This window comes from Pangasianodon hypophthalmus, chromosome 2, assembly GCF_027358585.1.
Source record: "Pangasianodon hypophthalmus isolate fPanHyp1 chromosome 2, fPanHyp1.pri, whole genome shotgun sequence".
NCBI classification, from domain to species: domain Eukaryota; kingdom Metazoa; phylum Chordata; class Actinopteri; order Siluriformes; family Pangasiidae; genus Pangasianodon; species Pangasianodon hypophthalmus.
Genome location: NC_069711.1, coordinates 28,309,431 through 28,321,696, shown reverse-complemented (window position 1 = coordinate 28,321,696; position 12,266 = coordinate 28,309,431). Strand labels below are relative to the sequence as shown.

Here is a 12,266-nt window from a genome sequence, read left to right as displayed (position 1 = left end):
TTTTGCCTTCTCAGTGTAACAAATAAGCAAACTGTAACGTCAGTATTTGAATACTTGCTCCTGCATTTGCTGTGTATTACATTACATGTGCACACCCTTAATATACAGTCTTCCTCATCCTGTCTTTGTGTGGTGCAGAAACATCCGAGACTGAGATCACCACCACAGAGATCATCAAGCGCAGAGACGTCGGCCCTTACGGTATCCGGTCAGAATACTGCATACGGAAGATCATCTGTCCTCTTGGTGTCCCTGAGACGCCTAGAGGTGAGAGTGCACTTTCTTATAATATGAGCACTTTTTTCCCAAAACACCAGTGGGAAGATTTTCAGGTTCCAGTGAGTATAAAGCGTTTAAAACAAAAACAAAAAAATCTTAAATCGATTTAGTTTATGTATGCAACTATGATAATAATAATATCCAAAATCCTAGAAGCAGTAATACAGTGCACTGTACTAGGACTGCAACTGCATTTTAAATATGGTAATGACCAAAAAATGTTAAAATAATATTTAATATTATATAGATATTGTATTTATTTAATATTTCTTTCTTTCTAGCATTTCAGTCAAGTGATACTACTACAGAACTAGGCTTAATTAAATAACAGGTCACCAAGTACATTACAATATTACTGATTTTTATCAGGCAGTCTGTCACAGCATGAGAATATTTTCAGTTGCTCATAAACGAGCGATTGAATGTTTGTAGGATTTATATGGAATTTTTTTACTGTAACCAGCATATGAACTGATCTGATTGTGGAATTGATCAAAACAGGGTCAAGGTCACAGCAAGGTCAAATGTCTGAAATAGTTTTTCTTCAATGCCTTCCTTCATGTTTGAAGTATACTTTAAGGGTATTTCAGGCATACAAATTAGTAACAAGAAGGACTAGACCTGTTGGTGTCACTAACACAAGGTCAGATGATTATGTACTTTTTTCCTCTCTCTTTTTTATATATATATATATATATAAAAAAGAGAGAGGAAAAAAGTACATAATCATCTGACCTTGTGTTAGTAATAATCAACAGATGAACTGATTAGCAAAATAATTATAAGTTGCAGTCCTAGTACAGTGCACTGTATTACTGCTTCTAGGATTTTGGATATTATTATTATCATAGTATAACTAAATATATACTAGTTCACTCTTTTGCAGCTGTATTTTACCATGGCCTTAATCACTGCAAGAGGGTCTTACCTGCATTTCAAGCCATGATTTGTTTAATTTTGACCATCGAATTTAAAATAAAGACTAATATGCACTGGCTATCTTGCTAACTGAAACAATGGGAAACTAAATACATTTTTGCAAGTCGAATCATTTTCTGTGTGTGGTATCAGTTTCAAAGCTTTGGGGTTGACTCTTTTTGGGATCAACTCCCAGCACCCTTGATGTAAAGCAGAATGGCCACTTGATGACAGACAATATGTATATTATAAATATAGTGTACGTTAAGAAAATATTTATCAAAAAAAAAATTTAATGACTTAAGAACTCAAATAGCTGTGCTACCTGTGGTGTGACATGAAGTGACCTAATGCATAACAGCTTTCTTCATAACATAGACCAACTATATAACTTTTATTATCGAAGTTGTCAATTACTTGCTGCAGTCCTAGACAATAACTAGTTCTGGATAAACACAAAGTGGCTGGTTCCTTTATAGTAAGCATATGCTATTTTAAATTCCATCCATCAGGCAGATGTTAACAGGAGTCTGAAGTTGTGTCTGCTTTTGTCTACAGCAGAGACGTGCACGCCGCAGAGGAAAGGCTTACGCTCCAGCGCTCTGCGGCCCAAACGCCCTGAGCCTGGCAAGCACGATGGCCCAATCATCACCGAAACCTGGGTGCCTGAAGAAGATCTCCACTTGTGGGAAATCCGAGCATTTGCAGAACGGTACAAATTATATACACAAACACACGATTGACAGTCTAATGCTTAATATCACCACATTTTGGGCATTTATATTACATCACTTTCTATTCTCAACATATATTTGTTTTTTATCTATTTTTTTCCCCCCCTGCACAGCTGTACCTGCTAAAAGAATGTGGGCGTTTTTGCTTTTGTCTGTGTACTGATTTTAAAATTGCATGCTGTGGCTTTAAACGCATTGTGCCTTCAGTTTAACGCATTGTTCCTTTAAGACTTCTGTTACTTTTGGGTGATGTATCGTTTTGTTTCTCTGTCCGATTCAGAGCGGAAAGGGAGAAAGCCCAGGCAGCAGAGCAGGCCAGGGTTAGCGCTCGGAGGAAAGCGTTGGAGCTTCAGCAACAGGTGGGAAGACGGTGAAAGGTTTATCATGAACTACTCGTCACTACTGCACAAGTCCAGACCAGTTTCAGCTCATATTAGGATTCCATGCTAAATGTGCATGAATTATGATGCAGCATGTAAATATAGCTCCTTTTACCCAGTAACAGTAACCCATTAGTTTTTTCAACCAAGCACAAGCGTGACAATGCTTGAATATTATGTGAAAATACGCATGAGCAAACGGTCAGTTAACATGTGCCCGAACACTGCTAACATTTATGGTATTTGGCAGATGCCCTTACCCAGAAAGTCTCTGTCAATAAATACATTCTCATACTGGTTCAGTAGGTCAGGGACTAAGAGTACTATCAGTCTAAAAACTCTGTTGGGGAGGTAGTATAGTATGAAAACACAAGACAAGAAGTCAATTGCTAATTTAAGTATTTCATGAAGAGGTAGGTCTGTAGTCGTCGTTAGAAGACAGCCAGTGACTCAGCTGTTCGGACATCTAGAAGACGTTCGTTCCACCACCTTGGTGCCAGAACAGAGAAGAGCCTTGATGCATACCTTCCTTGGACCCTGAGAGATGGTGGGACCAGTCAAGCAGTGCTAGAGGATTGAGGGAGGGAGCATAGTGTAGTGTAGTGTAGGGTGTGATAAATTCTTTAAGCTAGATGGGTACTGGTCCATATTTGGCTTTGCAGGCAAGCATTAGTGATTTAAATCTGATGCAGGCAACTATAGGAAGCCAGAGGAGAGAGTATAGCAATGAGATGGTGTGGAAGAACTTGGGAAGGTTGAAAACAAGTCATGCAGCTGCATTCTGGATCAGTTGCAGAGGTCGAATGGCATGCCGAGGCAGACCTGCCAGGAGAGAGTTGCAGTAGCTCACGCTCGAAATGACAAGGGACTGAACTAACACCTGAGTGGCCTCTGTGGATAGAAATGAATGAATCCTTCTGATGTTATAAAGGAGAAATCAGCATGAACGTGTCAGTTTAGCAGTGAGAGGAGAAGATAAGTTGATTGTCCAGATCGGGGCATTTTCCAAGGAAATCCCAAACCTTTTTACGTGGGGATGCATCTCCTGGGATGAAAAGCAGTTCAGTTTTGCTGGGATTAAGTTTCAGCTGATGAACTGCCATTCTTGATGAGATTCAGTGTTATCCATGATGTTAAATCCTATGTGAATAGGAAAGCATTTGGGATTTGAGGAGTTAAGATTAAGATCAGGCTATATGGTGATAAAATAACATTATTCTTGGTAAATAAGTAAAAACTAATCGTAAATGTTAAATTGCCGTATAAAACTGATGTTGCATCTTAAATTCCCTAGGCGAAGGACTATTGAAAAGAGTAAGAAACTTTGCTAGACAGTCACTACTAGTGTTTTCCTGAAGATTTCTGGGGATGATGGGTAGTTTGCAGTGCCATCCCTTACCAGTGGTAAAGCCTTATTACTCATAGCTGCCTGGTCCGACATTAGTTTGAACCATTACCCTCTCTCATTCTAGAAACGTCAGGAACAAAAGGAACAAAAGCAGCAAGCCGCTGCAGCCTCCACTCCTTCGGCCAGCCCTGCCACCCCCAGCACTCCCAAAACGACAGCAGCGTCCCTCACCAGCCAGGTCACACCTGGAACCAAAGTGGTACTGGCCACCAAGATGGGCACGCCGGTCACATTCCAGCAAAATAAAAACTTCCAGCAAACATTTGCTACCTGGGTCCAAGGTCAAGGTAAGGAGCATCATCTTCCTTCTTATAACATAACTGCCAGGTTTTACTCATTGCTCTTATAAACTTCCCTATTTCAGCATAATATGCATAAAGTGGAGATGCATCATTCACCATATTGTGACTTTTCTGTGACATTTAAATGTCAGAATGTGGTCATTTCCATTTTCATTTTAGATCCCTGTTTATTTCCATAACCCTTTGATTTTGCGTTCCTAAACCATTGTGGCTAGATACTCCAAAGCACAGCCATGCCTGCTTAACCCTCCAGTCATACGCAGCAGTTTGTTGTCATTGAATGAGTGGAACGTTTTACGACATGGCTTGCATGAGATGATGCACCGCATGCTAATGCTGGCTGACCGTTGACTGACTGTTGCCTTTTCTTGTCCTATGTTGTGATGACTGTAGAGCATGTGTGGCGTCAGTGGCATCTTGTTCTGTTGCTCATGGAACTGCAGGGCCTTATTCAATCATTCCATTATCCAGAGCAGTCAGAAACACTTCCCCATCATAAACTGTAACGTTCTTTTGTAATTTACAGTAGTAAATTTGACGCTAGTTTGTACAGACATTGTGGGTGGTTGATCGAATAGGGGCCTCTTTCTGCTACTCCCCCTTACTCCATCAGATCTCCTCAGTACTTAATTTAAAGTTTTCCCCACCTCACTGATTTCTCACCACTATTTTTTACGTAAATTATATTTCTTAATATGACAGTGTCCAGCAGCACTGTTACCACCGTTTCCACGACGACGGGGCAGACCTTCCAGATCTCAGGCAGTCCAGTGTCTGTAACTGGCAAAGTCATCCCACTTCCCGCCAACAGCAAGATCGTCACACTCAGTGTGCCCAACATGCAAGGAGGTACTGCTGCTGCCTGTTACTGGCACCTACTGACAATTACTCATGGCTAGTACTCAAGAGTACTGATGCTCTAACTGAGAACCACTCATTTTTATTTACAGCTACTGACCGTTATTAATTTTTATGACTACGGACCATTATTCATGAATTCTTGCTGTTATTTAGGGCTCCTGACCTTTACACAAGACTGTGGAGTGTTCTTGAAAGCTACTGACTGTTACACAATGTTATGGATTCTTATTGAATGTTACTGACTTACACAAGGCTACAGACTGTAACTGAAAGTTACTTACTGCTAAACAAGAATATGGACTATTTTTCAGGGCTACTGACTGTACATAAGACTATGAATGCTTATTGAAATTTACTGACTATAACAAAAGACTACAGATTTTTACTGAAAACTACTGACTGTTACACAAGGCTATGGACTGCTATTGAACGCTACTGACTGGTACATAACGATATAGACTGTTCCAGAGTTACCGATTGTCACACAAGGCTATGGGCTGTTATTGAAAGCTACTGACTGTTACACAGTGCAGTGGGCTCTTATTGAAAGCTACTGACATAAAGAAGAATATGGACTGTAAATAAATACTACTGACTGTTATACAAGGCTATGAGCTGTTATTGAAAGTTACTGACTGTTACATAAGGCTACTGGCTGTTTTTGAAGGCTACTGACCATTAAACAAGAATATATACTGTAAATGAAAGCTACTGACAGTTACAGAAGACTGTGGACAGTTACTGAGTGCTCCTGACTGGTATGCAAGGTTATGAACTGTCATTGAAAGCTTTTGACTGTTACACAGGGCTATGAACTTTTCCAGAGTTACTAACTGTTACACAAGGCTATGGGCTGTTATTGAAAGCTACTGACCATTAAACAAGAATATATACTGTAAATGAAAGCTACTGACAGTTACACAAGACTGTGGACCGTTACTAAGTGCTATGAGTTACTAAGGTTATGAACTGTCATTGAAAGCTCTTGACTGTTACACAGGTCTATGGACTGTTACTTAGTTACTGACTGTTTCTGATGGCTCCTGATTATTACTCAGATTTATTGACTTTATTACACAGACACAGGTCTTTACTGATGATTAATTACAGGCTATTAATGGTTCCATACAGCTACTGACCATTAGCAATGGCTAGTGACTGCTGCTCATCGTTACCCCCTTCGAGTTTCATCCCTCTTTACTTGTGCCTACTGAACTGTTGCTCGTGCCTATCAACGGTCATTGACAGACTGATACTTTCAGAGTCCAAATGTTGTTCAGGACTACTGACTGTTACTGACACAAAGTCACCCTTACATTGTGTCTGACCATTACTCATGGCTGCTACTCATTATTAATAAGTATTGCGTGTTATTGATGAATACTGGCAGTTGCGTATTACGTACTGATCATGGCTATCAACTAGTAGCCATGATTACTTATCTCAGAGTTACTGACCATCACTCGGCTATGGTTCATCGTTTACAGCTGATAACCAAAATGCATAGATATACAGTATGTTGCTGGTCTGTCATCGGTCACACACTGACTGTTTATCAAATCCAGACTGATGCTCTTATAGAGATTCTTAGCACAGGATTGTACAGCCTTGGATGTGAACTGACGACCACAATTAGTTTCTCCTACCATAAATGACTGAAGCCATGCCCAGGCTGAGTGTCGCCTGATGCATCAGCATGTCAGAGTAGATTAAATCAAAATCTGAATTCTGGTAAAAGCTGGTACGTTTTGCCCATCAGTGTAAGTGAGATCAAGAGAAAGAAAGAAAAAAGAACAAAGAATGAGAGCAGGAAAAATAAGAAGAAAAAAGTGAGAATGGAAGAACAAGAAATGTGAGAGAATAAGAGAAAGAAAGAAAGAAAGAAAGGTTGTAAATGAGAGCCAAAGGAAAAAACCAAAGAAAGTGAGAATGGAAGAGACAAAGAAAGTAATGTGAAAAAGAAAGGGAGAGAGTGAAAATGGATGAATATGTGAGAGAAAAAGTGAGAAAGAAAGAGAAAGTAAGAGAGAGGGTGAAAAGAGAAAGTGGGAGAGAAAGTACAAGAAAGAGAGTGAAAGAAATTGAGAAAAAGACAAAAAGGAAGAAAGAAAATGAAAAAGAAAGAAATAAAGAGGAAAAAGAATGAAAAGGAAGAAAAACAGAGCAGAAGAAAGACAGAGAAAGAAAAGATAAATGAATGCAAGACTAGGAGAAAAGGAAGAAAGAAGAAATAGAAAAAGAAAAAGGAAACAAAAGGAAAGAAAAAGAATGGATTTAGGAAAAAGGACAAAAGAAAACATTTAGGGAAAAAAGGATTGTCCATCAGTATATCATTCCTCTGATTTTTTTTTTTTTCTTTTTTTTCACCAGAATTTCGTGTAAACATAGCGTCACAACTACTGCTAGTGCACTGTGGCAAAAAAAAAAAGGCTAAATGTAGTAGATAGATTTATTTATGATAATACATATACGTATACCACAGCACTGTTCTCAATTCTGATTGGTCAGAAGATGTTGATTAATTTTCTATAACAGCAGCTCTGACAGTAGTGCCAGCTGCAGTACTAGTCACAGGTTTATTTTAATGTGCTCTTTCTAATAGGTTATCGTTTCTATAGTAACAGCTAATTGACAGGGACTTGTATGGTGGACTGTGAATTTTAAAAGCATATAATTGTTTTCTTTATTAAGAACTGGAGAGGTTTAACATTTAAGTAGGGGTTCAATTTATCCTGTCTCAGTAGGTGCTGGAGAAACTGTGTTTTTTTTTAAAAACAACATTAATGCTTCTAAACTGTATACACACACTCATGATTGTGAACACGCGTCAGTGTATGGAGGCTGCTAGGCACTGAACTCCACTGCTGTGTGTAAATGCCTCCCAGCTACACCACCGTCCACCACCCATGACGAAGGCCATTAGTCACTGCACTTAGCATCCGAGCAAAGCAGGGACTTGTTTACGTCCTCTCAATAGTAAGAAACTGAACAAGCTCATCCTAATAAGACGGTTTTCATGCCCTATTCAGCCGTGAGTGTATCATCTCGGAGAGAGCAACGCCACTGCTGCTTGGTTACATTAGGTGGGACGGTAAATATTGACGAGTGTTTGGGGTTGCGTTTTTTTTTTTTCTTCCCTGTGTAGGATTTTTCCAGGCCATTACAGCACCTGGTTATGTGCTTACTGACACTTGACACTATGGAGCAGAAGATGTTTTTATAGCCTTTTACACTACAACAAATGTCACATCCTGCACTAGGCGTTGTGTTTAGAACACCTATACCCTGGCAGTGTTTACGTATCCCGAACTGCATGACATATGCAGCATAGTGTGAAGAAACCCAAATCTGAAGCCAAGTCTAGTTAATTCAGTTAAATTTTATTTATACAGTGCGTTTAACAATAGACGTTGCGACAAAGCAGCTTTACAAATGTCCAGGAGAAGATTTTTATTTAGATCCCTGATGAACAATTAAATTTTATATCACAATTTACAGAAATACAATCACTGTATTATAAATTATATATCCCTATACTTTTTAACTGTTTCGATTGGGCCAGCATTTTAACCAAAATGTTCTGACCTGTAAGATTTACAAATAAACTGAATTATAGGTTTGCCTTCTTCGAGAAGGATTCATTCAATGATGATTTAAAAAAATAGAAATAAACTGAGCAGAACGTCTGCCTACATAGGGAGCCTCCTCCTGAATGGAGAGCAGGTTTAGTGACTGTCACAATAAGCAAGTGCTGAAAATCCATTTTCATATTGTGATGATGATGTAAATAACACATTGCTAATTGGTTATTGCTCTAATGTGATCTTTCTTTTACCCTTTTTTGTTTCCTTTTTCTATATATAAAATGTGAACTTGTGTTTTTTTTTTTTTTTTTTTGCTTTTGTTTTTTGAACATATAGTGTTTACAAGACACTGAAAAAATAGAAGGGAGAAAAAAGAAAGGAAGCAAGAAAGAAATGTGAAAGAAAGGAAAATGAGAGAGGAAACAAGAGAGAAAGTAAGTGAGAGCAAAAGAAAGATAGAAAGAAAAAAGGAAAAGAATGAGAGCAAGAGAAATAGGAAGAAAAATGTGAGAAAGGAAGAAAGGTTGAAATTGAGAGAGCAAGAGAAAAAGAACAATGAAAGTGAGAATGGAGGAGAGAAAGAAAGAAATGTGACAAAGAAAGGGAGAGAGAGAGAATGGAAGAAAATGTGAGTAGTGAGAAAAAGAGAGAAAGTAAAAGAGTGAGAGAAAGTAGGAGAAAGTGAGAGAAAGAAAGAAAGAAAGAAAGGGGAAAATAATGAAAGCGCAAGAGAAACAGGAAAAAAGTAAGTGGGAATGGAAGGACGAAAGAGAGAAAGAAAGAATGTGAGAGAATGAGAGCAAGAGAGAAGGGAAGAAAGAAAGTGAGAATCAAAAAATAAAGAGGAAAAAGAATGAGAGAGCAAGAGGAAAAGGAAAAAAGAAAGAGGCAGAAAGAAAAGAAAAAAGGATGCAAGACCAGGAGAAAAGCAAGAAAGGAAGGAACAAACAAATAGAAAATGAAAAGGAAATTACGCAAAAAGGAAAGAAAAAACAATGGATTTAAAAAAGGGGGGGAAAGGAAACATCCAGGAAAAAAAATAAAGGATTTGGGAAATAAAAAAGGAAAGAAGGGATTAAGGATAAAAGATTACAGAAAAACAGAAAGAAAAAGAAAGGATTGAGGGGAGGAATGTCACAGGTTTTAGACAATAATAAGCAACACAACCATAAATAAAAGGGATTTTCTTCAGTTCAGATTTTTCCACATATTACACTGAAACTGAATATCACATGAATATCAATGTGGTGTTTAACTAATTTTACACACACACACACACACACACACACACGTGTAGTCCATGATAAAGCAGAGTGTGTGTTAAACTTCAGCATGATCACCATGCCTGATGATAATGTTAACATTCGCATTCGCAAACACAAATTGTGCTTTCTTCTTCTTTAAATTGAGAAAGAAACTAAGCCATGTATTATAACTTCATACAGGAATTCATGAATTGTGAGGGTTTTTTTCCTTTGTGGTAATTATTACTGTCTCAAATTATTAAGTTTTTTGTATTTATGGAAAAAATGGGGGAAAAAGATAATAATTAACTCACATACACTACATCATACAACATGACTATCCACGATTAAAGACCTCTCTCTGTTTTAAGAGTGGAATTTCTTAATTGCTCGATAAATTCGGCTCCTGCTTGGCGTGTTGTGTGTTTTCTTAGCATGTGTGTGTATGTGTGTATGTGTGTGTGAGAGAGAGGCTGTGTTAGTGTGCATGACGCAGAGAGAGAGCCCAAGCTTGTAACACACAGAGGTGTGTTTTTCCAGTCCGGTCGTTTCAGGTAGTGCTGTTTGTTCTGGAGACAGCGGAGGAAGTCAGCATGAAAACGAGTTTCCCCCGGGCCGATGAGTCTGGTGCAGGTAGCCCAGGCCGCATAGAGAGTTTCCTTCTGCTCTTTCCGTGTCAGAGAAGAGTGTCACTTACCTCCTCTTCCAAGCCACCATCCATCCACAGGGCAGCTGATTGATGTCAGGATGGAGGTGAAACCCACCCCACAGCCACCTTCAGCTCTCTGAAATGGGGCATTTTCAAGGTTCTCAGTTGATGACTTGTGGTTGCTCTTAAACCACCAAAGAAGAGGCGATGAAAGGATACTGCTGGAGTTTTTTTTTTTTTTTTTTTTTTTTTTTTTTTTTTTTTTTTTTTTTTTAAAAGTACTTTTGTTTGTTTTGTCAAGAAAACATAAGACATGAGGTGAAACATTCCTGTTGTGTGTTCAGGAAAACAAGATGGATTGAAGGCATTAATGCATCATTCATAAATTTCTCTGTTGTTCCCCGCCCCTCCTCAGATCTCATTCGCTCTTTGAAGGCGCCTGTTTACCTGCTCTGGCACTGTTTATCGTGGCAACCATCAAAGCGCGTTAAAAGAGAGCCGTCGAACAAGTAATCCATTGAGTCATGGTGTAGGTTCAGAACTTTCAGAGCTCTGTCGAGTGAATTGGCCAGTTAAAGCACTGCTTTGGGGTACAGAGGTGGCTGAGATTCAGGTTCGAGTCCCAGGAGTCCGTTAGGAATGCGCATGACTGGGTCAGGGCATGTTTTGCCCATTGCTGACGATGTTAAACGCTAACAGTGTGGGTACAGATAACCTATTCTCAGCTGGCAGTGTGTCACAGTCAGATTCCTGTAATGCAGCTTCTTTTGTATGTGGGTGGTCTCGGGATTGGGATAAACCATGATACACTGGAGCTTGTTGATGGAATTTTTATGGGTGTATCTCAAGAATCATCTTCAAAAGTTAAATAAAATTAGAGAGCTTGAACATTCTTCTTTGGCCCTAAACTGCTTTATCCTGCATTTAAACTAGCAAGCGACAAGCAACCATTCATGTGCTATGTGAGTGTGCAACACAGAGCTGTAGTTCTGGAGACGGCAGCAAGCAAGATGGAGGCAGTGCCATTTTAATTAAGTGACCTTATTTGACATTTTCTTAAATCTGTGCAAATTATGTTTGCGGTCAAGCAACAATTGGCTCCAGTGAATTCCTACAGCATGGGTTGTCCGTTCTCCCCAAAAGCTTCACCCGTTAAGTTCCTGCTCATGTGTAGCTCCCATTTAACCACGTTTGGCACTTAGAAATGGAAGAAAATCCACTGTCTTGTATTTTCCGTGGTTTCCATTCAGTACAAAACAATCAAGGTTGTGTACGAAGTTTACAAAAGAGTGTTTTAACTACCATTGTCTCACATTGGAACTCTTAAAAGTATGACAGGCCACTCCCACAAACCAAAACAGTGGTTGCCATGCACACTTAAAGAAAAAACTCTCTAGGTGGAAGGGGTGGCGTACTCTCTCCCGCTTGTCAATCACAGTGACACTAGCCAATTGTGGGTGTCTGTGAGCCCGATGTATGCGGAAGAGGGCGGATATCGCGTTCCTCTGAGTGTGTTGCTCTGCCCTGTGATAATACAGTTACAATCATACATTCACTTTGTATGAATGTTACACACTAAAAAGCAAAACTTTGATTTTATTTCTCTTGCATAAATTGATCTCTTTACTGAAAAACAATCAGCAGGGAATTCCTTTAAGAATACAAAATGCTGGCTTTGTGACAGAATTGAATGTAATTACCCATTGCGTTACGTTTATTTTTGTCAGTTTGTTGCAGTAGTGACACACTGAAATGCAATCACTGTCCAATCACTGTTGTAATAGGAGAAGGGCCTGAAAGTGTAACATTCCAGGAGGTGTTTCCATCCATATAAGAACATTTAAAAACAGCTGTTAATTTATATAGAAAATCCACATTGTTGTATTTTCCAGATTTAACTGATAATT

At 39.0% G+C, this 12,266-nt stretch overlaps 1 protein-coding gene across 4 annotated transcripts in view; it reads left to right on the top strand.

The window, feature by feature from the left end:
• Window positions 1-12,266, top strand: part of LOC113538288 (nucleosome-remodeling factor subunit BPTF) — a 58,536-nt gene that overhangs the window by 25,973 nt on the left and 20,297 nt on the right. For 3 of the 4 annotated variants that reach the window (XM_026933228.3, XM_053229270.1, XM_053229269.1), the window contains 5 exons: window positions 139-267; window positions 1,756-1,909; window positions 2,212-2,290; window positions 3,784-4,006; window positions 4,724-4,870. In XM_026933228.3, the coding sequence (XP_026789029.3) occupies window positions 139-267; window positions 1,756-1,909; window positions 2,212-2,290; window positions 3,784-4,006; window positions 4,724-4,870 (732 nt within the window). The remainder of the gene's footprint in view (window positions 1-138; window positions 268-1,755; window positions 1,910-2,211; window positions 2,291-3,783; window positions 4,007-4,723; window positions 4,871-12,266) is intronic. The other variant, XM_053229272.1, reaches the window with a different exon arrangement.